Consider the following 19,104-nt stretch of genomic DNA (forward strand, 5'->3'; position numbering starts at 1 on the left):
CTAAACGATACTAATTCGCGTGCTTTGATTTTATTCTCCACATTTAAATAATGTTAAATTTACAGCATTTTTTCGAAGTACACATTTCCTATTTTGAAATATAAAGCAAATTTGACATTATTTTCCATGTGGAAAACACATTATTATAATGTAATATCTACATTTTTTTCATATCGAAAACACTTTTCAAAAATGTAAAATTCAAATTATTTGATAAATGAAAAAATAATGTGTTTTTCACATTTTAAAATGTTAAGTTAAATTTTCTTCTATTCGATCAGTTTCTTCTTTTGAATTTTATATACGTATACGTTAGATCTCATGCATATGCTCAAAAAGCATGAATTCTACTTATTCCCGAAGGAGGTACTTCGGTTTTTAAGCTATTGCATAGATTTTATCGCGGGCTTGGCGACTAAATCAAAAAAAAAAATCGTAACGGATATTTGTCAAAAAAGATCCGAAAAGGCTCGAAAAGATTCGAAAAGTTTCGTGAAGGTTTGGTGTTAGCAACAGGCAAATACATAAAATTGGATCTCTATCATAAACAGCGGTGGGCACCACTACATTTACACGGTTACCAAATTGAGAATGTGTTAGTAAACACGAACGCGTAGCGAGCACGAAAGCAAAATCAATTATTTATTTAGTTTGATTTCAATGCTTGAACGGTGAACACGTGTCACACGCACACTTTGGTACTCTGTTTTAAGCGCGCGTGCGACACTTCCTCACCGTCCGACCATCGAGATCAAACTAAAAGAGCTGTCATTGATTTTCACGAAGTAGCCATTGTGCTATCGTTTATCGTATATATATATGGTCGCTTACAAGCCAGCCTAATAAAACCGCACTGCGTTTTTTTAGCGCATGCAAACAACCGGCGTTTTTTGCCTTAACCCAAATAAGCATGCGTTGCGACAATGTAAAGCATGTGTGCAAACGTCAAATCTAAATGTCACACAGAACAAAAATTGGAAATCGAGTTAGGTTTTCACGCAGCAAATTCAATTTGAGCTGCTCTCATACAAGTAGTATGTGCGTGAGACATTTTTGACAGAAAATGACTTGCGTGCGTTTATATTAGGTTGGCTTGTTAGCAGGTGCTAAGCTCACGCCCACCCCGGATCATAAAGTTAAAGTTAAAGTTAAAGTGAATGTTAAAGTTAAAGCGAAAGTTAAAGTTAAAAATAAAGTTAAAGTTAAAGTGAAAGTAAAAGTTAAAGTTATGGTTAAAGTTAAAGTTAAAGTTAAAATTAAAGTTGAAGTTAAAGTTAAATTAATGTTAAATTTAAAGTTAAAGATAGAGTTAAAGTTAAAGTTAAAGTTAAAGTGAATGTTAAAGTTAAAGTTAAAAATAAAGTTAAAGTTAAAGTGAATGTTAAAGTTAAAGTGAAAGCTAAAGTTAAAGGTAAAAGTAAAGTTAAAGTTAAAGTGAATGTTAAAGTTAAAGCGAAAGTTAAAGTTAAAGTTAAAGTTAAAAATAAAGTTAAAGTTAAAGTGAAAGCTAAAGTTAAAGTTAAGGTTAAAGTTAAAGTTAAAGTTAAAGTTAAGGTCAAAGTTAAAGTTAAAGTTAAGGTTACAACTAAAGTTAAAGTTGAAGTTAAATTTAAAGTTAATTGGAATGTTAAAGTTAAAGCGAAAGTTAAAGTTAAAAATAAAGTTAAAGTTAAAGTGAAAGTTAAAGTTAAAGTTAAAGTTAAGGTTAAAGTTAAAGTTAAAGTTAAAGTTAAATTAATGTTAAAGTTAAAGTTAAAGTTAAATTAATGTTAAATTTAAAGTTAAAGTTAAAGTGAATGTTAAAGTTAAAGTTAAAAATAAAGTTAAAGTTAAAGTGAATGTTAAAGTTAAAGTGAAAGTTAAAGTTAAAGGTAAAAATAAAGTTAAAGTTAAAGTGAATGTTAAAGTTAAAGCGAAAGTTAAAGTTAAAGTTAAAAATAAAGTTAAAGTCAAAGTGAAAGCTAAAGTTAAAGTTAAGGTTAAAGTTAAAGTTAAAGTTAAGGTCAAAGTTAAAGTTAAAGTTAAGGTTAAAGCTAAAGTTAAAGTTGAAGTTAAATTTAAAGTTTAAGTTAAAGTTAAAGTTCAAGGTAATGTTAAAGTTAAAGTTAAAGGTAAAGTTAAAGTTAAAGTTGAAGTAAAAGTTAAAGTTAAAGTTAACGTTACAGTTAAAATTAAAGTAAAAGTTAAAGTTAAAGTTAAATTAAAGTTAAATTTAAAGTTAAAGTTAGAGTTAAAGTTAAAGTTAAAGTTGAAGTTAAAGTTAAAGTGAATGTTAAAGTTAAAGTTAAATTAAAGTTAACGTTAAAGTTAAAGTTAAATATTAACTTCTCATTTATTCAATAAAAGTAAAAAATTTGTTTTCTTATCGGTCACCACGCTTAGAAAGGTTAACTTGAATTAATATCAAAGACAAAACTTGAATTAATATCAAAGAAAACAAAATTTTGCATAAATATTATAATTGCATAAGTTGATAATATGCAATAGCTTTACCGCGGCAGTCCCCGAGTGCCACACGTCCTTTTTTTTATGAATTTATCTATGATTAATATTACAGGAATGCGATTCTGTGGCTTTTCCTAATGTTCACATGTTGTTGAAAATCTTGTGTACGCTTCCAGTAGCAACGGCAACGAACGAGAGATCTTTTTCAACTTTTAGGCTGATTAAAAACTATTTTAGAAACACGATGAGTGAAAATCGATTGAATGGCTGTGCATCACTAAGCATCTACCGTGATCAAATTGTTGCCGTTGATGAAGTTTTAGATGAAATGGCAAAGAAAAGCCGACGCATGCGCTTGAGTTTTTAATGTAACCTTTTTCATATCATATTCTAAATACACGTACTTTAATGTTAAAGCTAAAGAGAACATTTTTTTTTATTTATTTAACTGAAAAAAATAATTTTTTTTTGATTATGAAAGCCAGATACGATAAAGCAATCAATTCGGAAGGATTTCGGGAAGGAGATTTGGTTCTGTTATACAACCTACAACGAAAAAAAGGTTTGTCGCCGAAATTGTAGTGTAATTGGGACGGCCCGTAAAAAGTTGTGAAACAGTTCAGCGATTAAGTTTACCGCATACAAACCATTGGCAAACCACGAAACAAAATAAAAGGGTTCATTTGGAAAGGCTGGCAGGGTTTAGATCGGAAAATTTCTCTGATCGGTACGATCAGACTTAGGTGGAGGGCAGTGTTGCGAATATTAGCATCACTATGATATGCACTCTGTTAGTAAATAATCACAACAACAACAAGTAAGAAAGGCTAAGTTCGGGTGAAACCGAACATTACCGACTTAGCTGAGAGCTTTGGAGACAAATGTTGGAGTTAATTGTTGACATAATTTTCTTATATACTGTAAAGATATTCAATTTTTTGTTATAATTTGACTTTTAAATTTTTTTTTTAAGTAGGCGTGTTCGTCATCCGATTTTGTTAATTTTTTAGTTAGAACACATATAGTAAGAGGAGTAACGTTCCTGCCGAATTTGATCATGATATCTTCAACGACTGCCACATTACAGCTTCAAAACTTTTAAATTACCTTCTTTTAAGAGTTGGCGGTGCCACGCCCATTGTCCAAAATTTTACTGAGTGGTGAGCCCACCTACCAATTTTCATCGCTTTATCCGTCTTTGGTAATGAATTATCGCACTTTTTCGGTTTTTCGAAATTTTCGATATCGAAAAAGTAGGCGCAGTTATAGTCCGATTTCGATCTGAGATGAGTGTGCAGGAACTTACATACCAAATTTCATTAAAATACCTCAAAATTTACTCAAGTTATCGTGTTTACGAATAGACGGACGGACGGACGGACATGGCTAAATGAATTTTTTTTTTCGTTCAAATCATTTTGATATATATAAGTCTATATCAATCTCGGTTAGTTTATGCCGTTACGGGGTACCGTTATGCGAACAAAATTAATATACTCTGTCAGCTCTAATCAGCTGAGTATAAAAACATTAAAACAAGCCACACTTGTGTACATGAACACGTCAATAATCATTTACACACATACACACAAGGCAACGAAGAGATATGTCACACACACGCATACAGTCATCAGCCGAAGTAGTTACTCACACATACACACGCTATAAGAAAAGCAAAAGCTACAAATATACAGGTTTTCGCGAAACGGCTAGACCTTAGGAGAAATGGGTGAACGAGAAAACCAAGAGTATAAAAGCAGCGCAAGTTGAGGAATCAGTAATCAGTTTGATTTAAACATGCTTTTGTGAAGTACGTGATATTGAAGTATAACTGTACCATTCTCATTCTAAATAAAGACCATTTTTGCTATACTGATCATTAGAGTTATTTATTCGACAGCGATACGAATGTTAGCAGAAGATGAATAATTATGAAAAATCCCCAGAATTCGGTATAATAGATTTAAACAAAAAGTTGCATATGCATATGGGTATGCATCAGACGTCGGCAAATAATGGAACAATTGTTCGCACTCAATTCACACGTCTTCTTATTCTCTTTAGTTTAGTATTCGCTGAGCATTTGGCGCAGTAACATCGGTCTGTTTATTTCCGGATCAGCACAGTATACCGCATACCCTACTCCTTCCACTACTTTGGGGCCATCTTTGTACACGTGTTGCCTCGTTCGCCTTTTTAGCTAACTTGCGACAACCATTGACATCTATTGTTGCTTTAAGAACCCCCTCGAAGCGCAGATAGGACATCAGGAGGTATGTTCGGCCTGTAATTGATGACGTTATACTACTACGGCCGTATGGTCTGCGATCAAGCTGCCACGAGGCACTGAGCCTTGCTGCAGTTGTTAACTCTATGTTCTTTGTTTCCAGGTCTACAGGAGGAATGTGCAGAATGGCATACAGTGCAGCCGTCGGGATGGTTTTCAGGGCTCCCGTAATGCTGAGGTAAGTTCTTTTTGTGTGGCTTTCCACCAAACAAGAACTCCATAGTATAGGATAGGGTTTGCAATCGCTGTAAATACCTAATGGGAAATAGGGGGCGATAAACCCCACGTACACCCCAGCTTACTATCTAGGATGATTCCTAGATATTTTGTGCAAGGTTTTTCCTGTAGGGTCACCCCTTCCTAACTTAGGCCTGGTGCAATTTGGAACCTTGTACCTATTAGTAAACAAGACCATATCCCTCTTTGCGTTGACTATGAACCCGACACTAGATGGCCAGGTATTAATATCCCGAAGCGGTGAGTATGCCCATTAAATGTGGCGGAGCACTGTTAACACAACAACAACATATTCACTGCTTCTATTTATATGTACATATATGCCTGACTTATTTGCGCTCCTTATTATCCCTACCAGACAAATTTCCGGATCCAAATATTGGGTATACAAATAAAATAAACAAATACAAGGCTGAGCTTCTCTTCCAATTTGCGTCGTGCTGCTTTTAATGTTTCTTACGAATTGGCGCGGACTCGGAATTGCACCTGCAAGGCACCTCATGGAAGAAATTCACTCGGAGTGCTTGCCAAATCACTACCGGGAGGTAACCCCGCTTAAAAAAAAACTTTTGTCTAATTGAAAAAATGTGCTACTAATCGATAAAACTTGTTTCTAAGTTTTTGATGTTGCTTTGCCAAGGAATTGAATCCAGGATCTTCGGTGTCGTAAACGGGCACGCTACTTTGGGTTTTTGGCCCCTTTTGCTCTGATGTAAACCTTGCAGTTGGCAATCCACTATGTGACCGACTGTCGGCAACCGATCCAATAGAAGCAGAGGTTTTAATGTCTTAGTGATTCCATGACTCTACTTGGACCGTTATGTAACTCACTGAGAACGTAAGGGAAGACTTTCCTTGAGACAGCTATCAGTTTTCTGTTGCATTAATCATCCTCACTCTCCCATATTCGATGCAAGCAAACGAGTATTTGTTGCCAGCTGTTCCAACGTGCTCAATATGTCTTAGCAACAGGATTATTTGGTCTTTCGTTTAAATAATGCCCAGTCGTGTAAAAAAAATGTCTGAAAAACACTTTTAAGTAAATGATTTAAGTAATCGAACAGCGATTCAACAGGTGAACCAGGCTCTTTACTATTGTAAACGTTTTTTTTTTTGTAGACATTCGGCACTTGTATGAGTTCCAGTGAATAAAATATTCAAATTTGTTTTTGTTTGAAAAAATTATTATTATGTATACATATAAAATTTAAAATTTTTTCATTGCGGAAAAAAGTCAATCAGGAGTGTCATTAGATTTATAGGCCAAAAAGAAACATAATTCAACCACCCAACCAAAATATTTTGGATTCATTGCAGTAATATTCACTGGTTTCAAATCCCATTCAGACAACAATCGGATTCCCGACATCCCTGAATAATTCTAGAAACGATTATACCTTGTTTTTTATCATGGGCTGCTATACCTAGACCATTTAAGTTCCTAATCAAAATTTTTGGCCCAAATATTAACATTGCCGGTTTTATTCGGTCCTAAAATTAAACGTAGTCGATTGAAACAATTATAATTACTTTCTTTTATTTGTGATTTCAGATTATATTGCAAAATTCGGAAGAATGTCAGAAAGTGATGCGAGAGCAAAGTTTTGGCAGATATTGTCGGCGGTAGAGTATTGTCATAAAAAAAATATTGTACATAGAGATTTAAAGGTAATATTCAATAATAAGCAGAATACCAACAAGTACAAAAACGAATAACAAATAAAAATTGTTTTATTAAGGCTGAAAACCTTCTACTGGACATAAATATGAATATCAAAATAGCAGATTTTGGATTTTCAAATCACTTCAAAATTGGAGAACTGTTAGCAACATGGTGCGGTTCTCCTCCATACGCTGCTCCCGAGGTATTTGAGGGAAAACAGTACACTGGACCAGAAATTGATATATGGGTAGATAAATTTTTTTTAATCTTTTGCACTTTTAAAAATTTGAGCCTAAGTTTTAAACTATTCGTCGGTTTCAGCAATGTTTTAAACTGTTTTCAAAACCTTTAAATTTACATAAATTTCAATAATATTTGCTAAATTTCTCTTGTTGGTCGATATCTAAGTAATTTTAAGAAAGTGGGCAATGCTCTCTACCTCCCTCCACTAATATGAATGAGGTTCAGAACACACAGTTTCAAAGCGAGCCCATGACGTATTCTCTCATTACAATTCATTAGGTTGTTTCAAGTAAAGGATTAAACAAGGGAAAAGCGTGGGGCTGATAAGTGTAGAAGATCATGAGCAGCCCTACGACTTCACTCTAACAAATTACTCTTGCAGTTAAAAACATGTGACTGTATGCCCATTATGTGAATAATTCTTCACTCCGCCTTCAGACGCCACATGCTTTTAAAATAGGCCCCGACATTGATAGCAGATCTAGGAAGAGCAAGTTGCGGGAGGAAACCCCAGCTATTAGGCGTGCACAGTTTTCTTATCTAGAAGCAGTATGTAGGATAGATCCTAAAAAACGCGTAGTACTTGCAAAGCGAACGGAGTTATTTAATTACATACGTCCTAGTTGTTGGTGGCGGTTTTCAAAGTAGTCATCGAGCAAATTCGATAATTCAGTTTGTGTGGTCCTTACGGACCACTCAGCTCTATTTCACCGAACATCTAAAACCTTCTAACTTAAGAGTCCCCAAGCTCTGAGAGAATCTTTTTTAATCTCCCTATCCCACTTTTTTTGATTGCAAATAAATTGAGAAAATTTGTAGACATATGAAAATGAAAAATTATTACTATGCCAAAGTGCACAGTAAACATAAAAAATTTTCCGAATATTGTCATACCTTTCATGAATGGGGCTGAACAATAATCTTATCCCGTTCGTAATCTCCGAATAATCGGATGTATAAGATAAGAAATATCTAGTGAACAGATCTACATACCTAAACGATTCTTAAGATAAATATAAAATAAACAAGTAAGGAAGGCTAAGTTCGGGTGTAACCGAACATTACATACTCAGTTGAGAGCTGTGGAGACAAAGTAAGGGAAAATCACCATGTTGTAAACAGAACCTAGGGTAACCCTGGAATGTGTTTGTATGACATGTGTATCAAATGGGTATTAAAGAGTATTTTAAGAGGAAGTGGCCATAGTTCTATAGATGGACGCCATTAATGGATATCGCCATAAAGGTGGACCAGGCCTGACTCTAGAATTTGTTTGTACAATATGGGTATCAAATGAAATGTGTTAATAATAATTTTAAGAGGGAGTGGGCCTAAGTTCTATAGGTGAACGCCTTTTCGAGATATCGCCATAAAGGTGGACCAGGGGTGACTCTAGAATTGGTTTGTACGATATGAGTATCAAGTGAAAGGTGTTAATGAGTATTTTAAGAGGGCGTGGGCCTTAGTTCTATATGTGGACGCCTTTTCGAGATATCGCCATAAAGGTGGACCAGAGGTGAAGGTGGGGTCTAGAATTTGTTTGTACTATATGGGTATCAAATGAAAGGTGTTAATTAGTATTTTAAAAGGGAGTGGGCCTTAGTTCTATAGGTGGACGCCTTTTCGAAATATCGTTATAAAAGTGGACCAGGGTTGACTCTAAAATGCGCTTGTACAATATGGATATCAAAAGAAAGGTGTTAATAAGTGTTTTAAAAGGGAGTGGGCCTTAGTTCTATGGGCGGACGCCTTTTCGCGATATCGCCATAAACGTGGACCAGGGGTGACTCTAGAATTTATTTTGTACGATATGGGTATCAAATGAAAGGTATTAATGAGTATTTTAAAATTGCGTGGGCCTAAGTTCTATAGATGGATGCCTTTTCGAGATATCGCCATAAAGATGGACCACGGGTGACTCTAGAATTGGTTTGTACGATATGAGTATCAAGTGAAAGGTGTTAATAAGTAATTTAAAAGGGCGTGGGCCTTAGTTCTATATGTGGACGCCTTTTCGAGATATCGCCATAAAGGTGGACCAGAGGTGAAGGTGGGGTCTAGAATTTGTTTGTACTATATTGGTATCAAATGAAATGTGTTAATGAGTATTTTAAAAGGGAGTGGGCCTTAGTTCTATAGGTGGACGCCTTTTCGGAATATCGTTATAAAAGTGGACCAGGGTTGACTCTAGAATGCGCTTGTACAATATGGGTATCAAACGAAAGGTGTTAATAAGTGTTTTAAAAGGGAGTGGGCCTTAGTTCTATGGGTGAACGCCTTTTCGGGATATCGCCATAAACGTGGACCAGGGGTGAATCTAGAATTTATTTTGTACGATATGGGTATCAAATGAAAGTTTTTAATAAGTATTTTAAAAGGGCGTGGGCCTAAGTTCTATAGAGGGACGCCTTTTCGAGATATCGCCATAAAGATGGACCAGGGGTGGCTCTAGAATTGGTTTGTACGATATGAGTATCAAGTGAAAGGTGTTAATGAGTATTTTAAGAGGGTGTGGGCCTTAGTTCTATATGTGGACGCCTTTTCGAGATATCGCCATAAAGGTGGACCAGAGGTGACTCTAGAATTTGTTTGTACTATATGGGTATCAAATGAAAGGTGTTAATGAGTATTTTAAAAGGGAGGGGCCTTAGTTCTATAGGTGGACGCCTTTTCGGAATATCGTTATAAAAGTGGACCAGGGTTGACTCTAGAATGCGCTTGTGCAATATGGGTATCAAACGAAAGGCGTTAACAAGTGTTTTAAAAGGGAGTGGGCCTTAGTTTTATGGGTGGACGCCTTTTCGGGATATCGCCATAAACGTGGACCAGGGGCGACTCTAGAATTTGTTTGTACGATATGGGCATCAAATGAAAGGTGTTAATGAGTATTTTAAAAGGGAGTGGGCCTTAGTTCTATAGGTGGATGCCTTTTCGAGATATCGCCATAAAGGTGGACCAGGGGTGACTCTAGAATTTGTTTGTACGATATGGGTATCAAATGAAAAGTATTAATGAGTATTTTAAAAGGGAGTGGGCCTTAGTTCTATAGGTGGATGCCTTTTCGAGATATCGCCATAGAGGTGGGCCAGGGGTGACTCTAGAATTTTTTTGTACGATATGGGTATCAAATGAAAGGTGATAATGAGTATTTTAAAAGGGAGTGGGCCTTAGTTCTATGGGTGGACGCCTTTTCGCGATATCGCCATAAACGTGGACCAGGGGCGACTCTAGAATTTGTTTGTACGATATGGGTATCAAACGAAAGGTGTTAATGAGTATTTTAAAAGGGAGTGGGCCTTAGTTCTATAGGTGGACGCCTTTTCGAAATATCGTTATAAAAGTGGACCAGGGTTGACTCTAAAATGCGCTTGTACAATATGGATATCAAAAGAAAGGTGTTAATAAGTGTTTTAAAAGGGAGTGGGCCTTAGTTCTATGGGCGGACGCCTTTTCGCGATATCGCCATAAACGTGGACCAGGGGTGACTCTAGAATTTATTTTGTACGATATGGGTATCAAATGAAAGGTATTAATGAGTATTTTAAAATTGCGTGGGCCTAAGTTCTATAGATGGATGCCTTTTCGAGATATCGCCATAAAGATGGACCACGGGTGACTCTAGAATTGGTTTGTACGATATGAGTATCAAGTGAAAGGTGTTAATAAGTAATTTAAAAGGGCGTGGGCCTTAGTTCTATATGTGGACGCCTTTTCGAGATATCGCCATAAAGGTGGACCAGAGGTGAAGGTGGGGTCTAGAATTTGTTTGTACTATATTGGTATCAAATGAAATGTGTTAATGAGTATTTTAAAAGGGAGTGGGCCTTAGTTCTATAGGTGGACGCCTTTTCGGAATATCGTTATAAAAGTGGACCAGGGTTGACTCTAGAATGCGCTTGTACAATATGGGTATCAAACGAAAGGTGTTAATAAGTGTTTTAAAAGGGAGTGGGCCTTAGTTCTATGGGTGAACGCCTTTTCGGGATATCGCCATAAACGTGGACCAGGGGTGAATCTAGAATTTATTTTGTACGATATGGGTATCAAATGAAAGTTTTTAATAAGTATTTTAAAAGGGCGTGGGCCTAAGTTCTATAGAGGGACGCCTTTTCGAGATATCGCCATAAAGATGGACCAGGGGTGGCTCTAGAATTGGTTTGTACGATATGAGTATCAAGTGAAAGGTGTTAATGAGTATTTTAAGAGGGTGTGGGCCTTAGTTCTATATGTGGACGCCTTTTCGAGATATCGCCATAAAGGTGGACCAGAGGTGACTCTAGAATTTGTTTGTACTATATGGGTATCAAATGAAAGGTGTTAATGAGTATTTTAAAAGGGAGGGGCCTTAGTTCTATAGGTGGACGCCTTTTCGGAATATCGTTATAAAAGTGGACCAGGGTTGACTCTAGAATGCGCTTGTGCAATATGGGTATCAAACGAAAGGCGTTAACAAGTGTTTTAAAAGGGAGTGGGCCTTAGTTTTATGGGTGGACGCCTTTTCGGGATATCGCCATAAACGTGGACCAGGGGCGACTCTAGAATTTGTTTGTACGATATGGGCATCAAATGAAAGGTGTTAATGAGTATTTTAAAAGGGAGTGGGCCTTAGTTCTATAGGTGGATGCCTTTTCGAGATATCGCCATAAAGGTGGACCAGGGGTGACTCTAGAATTTGTTTGTACGATATGGGTATCAAATGAAAAGTATTAATGAGTATTTTAAAAGGGAGTGGGCCTTAGTTCTATAGGTGGATGCCTTTTCGAGATATCGCCATAGAGGTGGGCCAGGGGTGACTCTAGAATTTTTTTGTACGATATGGGTATCAAATGAAAGGTGATAATGAGTATTTTAAAAGGGAGTGGGCCTTAGTTCTATGGGTGGACGCCTTTTCGCGATATCGCCATAAACGTGGACCAGGGGCGACTCTAGAATTTGTTTGTACGATATGGGTATCAAACGAAAGGTGTTAATGAGTATTTTAAAAGGGAGTGGGCCTTAGTTCTATAGGTGGACGCCTTTTCGGAATATCGTTATAAAAGTGGACCAGGGTTGACTCTAGAATGCGCTTGTACAATATGGGTATCAAACGAAAGGCGTTAATAAGTGTTTTAAAAGGGAGTGGGCCTTAGTTCTATGGGTGGACGCCTTTTCGGGATATCGCCATAAACGTGGACCAGGGGCGACTCTAGGCTTTGTTTGTACGATATGGGTATCAAATTAAAGGTGTTAATGAGTATTTTAAAAGGGAGTGGGCCTTAGTTCTATAGGTGGACGCCTTTTCGGAATATCGTTATAAAAGTGGACCAGGGTTCACTCTAGAATGCGCTTGTACAATATGGGTATCAAACGAAAGGTGTTAATAAGTGTTTTAAAAGGGAGTGGGCTTTAGTTCTATGGGTGGACGCCTTTTCGGGATATCGCCATAAACGTGGACCAGGGGTGACTCTAGAATTGGTTTGTACGATATGAGTATCATGTGAAAGGTGTTAATGAGTATTTTAAGAGGGTGTGGGCCTTAGTTCTATATGTGGACGCCTTTTCGAGATATCGCCATAAACGTGGACCAGGGGGACTCTAGAATGTGTTTGTACGATATGGGTATCAAATTAAAGGTATTAATGAGGGTTTTAAAAGGGATTGGCCCTTAGTTGCATATGTGAAAGCGTTTTCGAGATATCGACCAAAATGTGGACCAGGGTGATCCAGACCGTCATCGGTCGGGTACCGCTAATTTATTTATATATGTAATACCACGAACAGTATTCCTTCCAAGATTCCAAGGGCTTTTGATTTCGCCCTGCAAAACTTTTTCATTTTCTTCTACTTAATATGGTAGGTGTCACACTCATTTTACCAAGTTTTTTTCTAAAGTTATATTTTGCGTCAATAGACCAATACAATTACCATGTTTCATCCCTTTTTTGGTAGTTGGTATATAATTATGGCATTTTTCATTTTTCGTAATTTTCGATATCGAAAAAGTGGGCGTGGTCATAGTCGGATTTCAGCCATTTTTTACACCAATACAAAGTGAGTTCAGATAAGTACGTGAACTGAGGTTAGTAAAGATATATCGAATTTTGCTCAAGTTTTCGTGTTAACGGCCGGGCGGAAGGACAGACGGTCGACTGTGTATAAAAACTGGGCGTGGCTTCAACCGATTTCGCCCTTTTTCACAGAAAACAGTTATCGTCCTAGAATCTAAGCCTCTACCAAATTTCACAAGGATTGGTAAATTTTTGTTCGACATATGGCATTAAACGTATCCTAGACAAATTAAATGAAAAAGGGCGGAGCCACGCCCATTTTGAAATTTTCTTTTATTTTTGTATTTTGTTGCACCATATCATTACTGGAGTTGAATGTTGACATAATTTACTTACATACGGTAAAGATATTAACTTTTCTTTTAAAATTTGAATAAAAAAAATTTTTTTTTTAAAAGTGGGCGTGGTCGTTCTCCGATTTTGCTAGTTTTTATTAAGCAGACATATCGTAATAAGAATAACGTTCCTGCCAAATTTCATCATGATATCTTCAACGACTGCCAAATTACAGCTTGCAAAACTTCTAAATTACCTTCTTTTAATAGTGGGCGGTGCCACGCCCGTTGTCCAAAATTTTACCAGTTTTCTATTCTGCGACATAAGTTCCACTCACCTACCAAGTTTCATCGCTTAATCCGTATTTGGTAATGAATTATCGCACTTTTTCAATTTTTCGAAATTTTCGATATCGAAAAAGTGGGCGTGGTTATTGTCCGATATCGTTCATTTTAAATAGCGATCTGAGATGAGTGCCCAGGAACCTACATACCAAATTTCATCAAGATACCTCAAAATTTACTCAAGTTATCGTGTTAACGGCAGACGGACGGACAGACGGACATAGCTCAATCGAATTTTTTTTCGATACTGATGATTTTGATGTATGGAAGTCTATATCTATCTCGATTCCTTTATACCTGTACAACCAACCGTTATCCAATCAAAGTTAATATACTCTGTGAGCTCTGCTCAACTGAGTATAAAAATAGGTAGGTACTTGGTGTGAGGATGCAAAGTTTCAGGTTTTTTTGTGGTCTGTGTGTAAAAACTATGACTACGAATCACGTATTTCAACAATATATGACGTAAACGTAACTATTTGATGAAATGTTATGAATTTTGAAGCTTCTAGCCGTAAAAAAGGGGCAAAAAAATACAGTTCATATGGGGTATATAATATATGTACCACCGATCTCTATGATTTTTTCAGACAACAATATATGCTATATACGCAAGCATTTGGTGAAATTTGAAGCTTCTAGCTGTTAAAAGGGGGCAGAAATTGCGCAAAGTTTCTTATCTGAACAATCGGTTGTATGAGATATATACTATATATACCACCGATCTCAATGATTTTTTCAGACAACAATATATAATATACACGTAAGCATTCGGTGAAATTTGAAGCTTCTAGCTGTTAAAATGGGGAAGAAATTGCGCAAAGTTTCTTATCTGAACAATCGGTTGTACGAGATTATATACACCACCGGTCTCTATGATTTTTTCAGACAACAAAATATGCTATACACGTAAAAATTTGGTGAAATTTGAACATATCTAAACGATTTTTAAGATAAATATAAAATAAAAAATAGGTAGGTACTTTGTGTGAGGATGCAAAGCTTCACGTTTTTGTGGTCTGCATGTAAAAACTATGACTACGAATCACGTATTTCAAAAATATACGAAGTAAACGTAACTATTTGATGAAATTTGATGAATTTTGAAGCTTCTATCCGTAAAAAAGGGGCAAAAATGACAGTTTATATCAAGTATATAATATATATACCACCGACCTCTATGATTTTTTCAGACAACAATATATGCTATATACGTAAGCATTTGGTGAAATTTGAAGCTTCTAGCTGTTAAAGCGGGCAGAAATTGCGCAAAGTTTCTTATCTGAACAATCGGTTGTATGAGATATATATTATATATACCACCGATCTCAATGATTTTCTCAGACAACAATATATAATATACACGTAAGCATTTGGTGAAATTTGAAGCTTCTAGCTGTTAAAATGGGGAAGAAATTGCGCAAAGTTTCTTATCTGAACAATCGGTTGTACGAGATTATATATACCACCGGTCTCTATGATTTTTTCAGACAACAAAATATGCTATACACGTAAACATTTGGTGAAATTTGAACATATCTAAACGATTTTTAAGATAAATATAAAATAAAAAATAGGTAGGTACTTTGTGTGAGGATGCAAAGCTTCACGTTTTTGTGGTCTGCATGTAAAAACTATGACTACGAATCACGTATTTCATCAATATATGACGTAAACGTAACTACTTGATGAAATGTTATGAATTTTGAAGCTTCTATCCGTAAAAAAGGGGCAAAAAAATACAGTTTATATGGGGTATATAATATATGTACCACCGATCTCTATGATTTTTTCAGACAACAATATATGCTATATACGTAAGCATTTGGTGAAATTTGAAGCTTCTAGCTGTTAAAAGGGGCAGAAATTGCGCAAAGTTTCTTATCTGAACAATCGGTTGTATGAGATATATACTATATATACCACCGATCTCAATGATTTTTTCAGATAACTATATAATATACACGTAAGCATTCGGTGAAATTTGAAGCTTCTAGCTGTTAAAATGGGGAAGAAATTGCACAAAGTTTCTTATCTGAACAATCGGTTGTATGAGATTATATATACCATCGGTCTCTATGATTTTTTCAGACTACAAGATATGCTATACACGTAAACATTTGGTGAAATTTGAACATATCTAAACGATTTTTAAGATAAATATAAAATAAACATGTAAGGACGGGACTGTCTTCGGCTATGCCGAAGACTTCATACCTTTCATGAATGGGGTGAACAATAATCTTATCCCGTTCGTAATCTCCGAATAATCGGATGTATAAGATAAGAAATATCTAGTGAACAGATCTGCATACCTAAACGATTTTTAAGATAAATATAAAATAAAAAATTGATAGGTACTTTGTGTGAGGATTCAAAGTTTCAGGTTTTTTGTGGTCTGCGTGCAAAAACTATGACTACGAATCACGTATTTCAACAATATATGACGTAAACGTAACTATTTGATGAAATGTAATGAATTTTGAAGCTTCTAGCCGTAAAAAAGGGGCTAAATAATACAGTTTAAATGGGGTATATAATATATGTACCACCGATCTCTATGATTTTTTCAGACAACAATATATGCTATATACATAAGCATTTGGTGAAATTTGAAGCTTCTAGCTGTTAAAACGGGGCAGAAATTGCACAAATTTTCTTATCTGAACAATCGGTTATATGAGATATATACTATATATACCACCGATCTCAATGATTTTTTCAGACAACAATATATAATATATACGTTAGCATTTGGTGAAATTTGAAGCTTCTAGCTGTTAAAATGGGGAAGAAATTGCGCAAAGTTTCTTATCTGAACAATCGGTTGTATGAGATTATATATGTAGGATTGCCGATCAGACACCAATGAATGTACGCATCTTTTATTATTTGCAAAAAGTTCGATTTATTAATTATAGTTCGGTTTTACAAAGATTACAATGTTTTAAGCACGCTCGATACATATACAAAGCCGTCCGTTGAATTCAACCGTCACGCAATTAGTTAAACTTTCATATTCACCTTCGTCACCCTTTAGTCTTTTGTGCTGTCCTTCCGTTCCGTTTTACCACACAGGGTTGTAGTTATTTGTTGCCTAAGGCTATGGTTGCATCAGGCCATCCTACATTCGGCCATCCTCAGTTATCGTTTGGCCTCAGACGATGGTTCCCACTTTTTCATGAACTCTGCGACCGTGCTAGTACGCTTGGGTCCTTCTCCTTCGCCTATCTTTTCCACCTCGTACCGATCGTGAGGTAGAATTTTAACGATTTTGTAAGGTCCAAAAAATCTTGGTCGAAGTCGTAGGGCGCTTCCGAATTGGGTTCGCTTGATGGCTACTAATTCGTTTAACTTGTATTTCGTTGCTTCTGCTCGCTTACTGTCAAAAGTTTTTCGATTTTCTAGCTGGATTTTTCTAATATTTTGTTGCGCTTCTCTCCGATGATCTTCTCTTGACCTGTCCAGTTCTTTAATCGCTTCTTTTTCAAGATATTCATTCAATTCGGGCATGGCTTTTGTTCGCATTTCTACTCCAGTTAACAACTTAAACGGCGTTATGTTTTTACTTCTAGGGGGTGTGCTATTGAGTGTCTGCTGCACTTTCTCTATGTACTTGTACCAATTTGCTGGTGTTTCAAGACATAGTTTAGCTAGCATTGGCGTAATCATTCGGTTGATTCGCTCTACTTGGCCGTTACCTCTTGGCACTTCCGTAGCGATCAGCAGATGTTGAATGGATTCGCTTTCGCAGTACACCTTAAATGAGTTAGCCATGAAAGCCGCGCCCCTATCTGTTACTATGCATTTCGGATTCCCGAAAATAGAAGATTGTTTTTTCAACTTATCAATTACTTTGTCTACTCCAGTACTACGAGTTGGATAGAGTCATACAAATTTAGAAAATGCGTCAACTATGACGAGGATGTAGGCATACCGTTTATTAGTCTTTTCCATTGGCCCAACATGGTCTACGTGGTAAGTGCACAATGGTCGGTCTTCCTTGAATATAGGCTCCAAGAACCCCTCCTTCTTACCGCTCTTTGCTTCGGTGATGATGCACTGCACACAACTCTTTACCATCTTCCCTACCTGTGTGTTCTTTTAGCTGAAAAGTGTCCCTGACTATGCCCTATGCGTATGACCTCTTCCTCCATTTGAGCGGGTACTACCAAAAGTTCCTTGATGGGATCTTTGTGTAGAACTCCATGCTTAATATAAAAGTCATCATAACTCTCCGTTTCGAGTACTTTTAGTACTGCTCGCACCCAATCATCTTCCCTTTGTGCCTGCTGCAGTCTGAACTTTAGCGAATCCTCCAACAATAAACACGACATCCTACTAAAGGCATCAACGTGCCTCATTTTGCTACCTGACCTGTGCTCTATTTCGTAATTAAAATCTTGTAGAAAAAGAGCCCAACGTGATACTCTTACAGGCACATCCTTCTTCCGCATCGTCATAGTGAATGCGTTGCAATCCGTTATTATCTTAAACGGGATGCCCAGTAAGTACACGCGCCACTTCTTCAACGCTGAGACGATTGCGAGAACTTCAAGTTCGTATGAATGGTAACGCTCTTCCACTGGAGTGGTTTTCCTACTCATGTATTGTATTGGGTGGAGTTGTCTGTCCTCGCTATCTCTTTGCAGGAGCACTCCACCGTATCTATGCATGGACGCATCTGTATGCACCTCTGTCAACGCTTTTGGGTTGTACAAACGCAACACGGCCGCGCTTACTAATGCAGCCTTTAACTGCCTAAACGCTGCTTCCTGAGCCTCACCAAAAACAAACTTTTCACCTTGTCGCAACAAATCGGACAGTGGTTTAGCGACCACAGCATAACCCTCAATGAAACGGCGGAAATAGGAAGTCAGCCCTAAAAACCTTTGCAAGCTCTTCCGATCAGCAGGCGTTGGGAAACGCTCGACCGCGATTGTTTTCGTTTTTGATGGTCTAATTGTTCCACCCTCAACGATATAGCCTAGAAAGTCAACCTTCTCCATGAGAAACTGACATTTACTCCATTTGATACGCATGTTGTAGTCCATTGCTCGCCCTAAAACTTTTTTCAACTTACGGATTCCTTCATCTTTATCCTTAGAGGGAATGATGAGGTCATCCATATACGTTACTACTGTGCCATCTTGTATTAAATCTCTAAACACTGAGAATATGTATCTTGAGAATACCGCGGGGGAATTACATATGCCGAAAGGGACATAAAGGAACTCGTACTGTCCTTGGTGGGTAATGAACGAAGTAAATTTCCTTGACGTCACCTCGAGAGACACATGGAAAAATCCGTTCATTAGGTCTAGAGTAGTAAACGCACGTGCACTCTGTAGCTTCTCTAGCACGTCATCTATTAGAGGCATTGGGAAGTGGTCTTTCATAATGTTTTCATTTAGGCGCCTATAATCGCAGCACAGCCGCTTGCTTCCATCTTTATTTCCCACGAGTACTATTGGGGAAGCATATTCTGACGAGCTAGGCTGAATAATTCCGTCCCTTAACCATTCGGCTACCTGTTGGTCTACTACGCACCAGTTAGCATAC

The 19,104-nt window shown here is 36.9% G+C and overlaps 1 protein-coding gene across 10 annotated transcripts in view; it reads left to right on the top strand.

The window, feature by feature from the left end:
* Positions 1-19,104, top strand: part of Sik2 (Salt-inducible kinase 2) — a 964,644-nt gene that overhangs the window by 461,233 nt on the left and 484,307 nt on the right. For all 10 annotated transcript variants that reach the window (XR_010952760.1, XR_010952759.1, XR_010952762.1 and 7 more), the window contains 2 exons: positions 6,522-6,637; positions 6,709-6,879. Coding sequence is in view for 3 of the 10 variants with exons in the window: in XM_067782444.1 (XP_067638545.1) it covers positions 6,522-6,637; positions 6,709-6,879 (287 nt within the window). In the remaining 7 variants the exon portion in view is untranslated. The remainder of the gene's footprint in view (positions 1-6,521; positions 6,638-6,708; positions 6,880-19,104) is intronic.

The sequence above is a fragment of the Eurosta solidaginis genome, chromosome 4, assembly GCF_040869045.1.
Source record: "Eurosta solidaginis isolate ZX-2024a chromosome 4, ASM4086904v1, whole genome shotgun sequence".
Classification (NCBI taxonomy): Eukaryota; Metazoa; Arthropoda; class Insecta; order Diptera; family Tephritidae; genus Eurosta; species Eurosta solidaginis.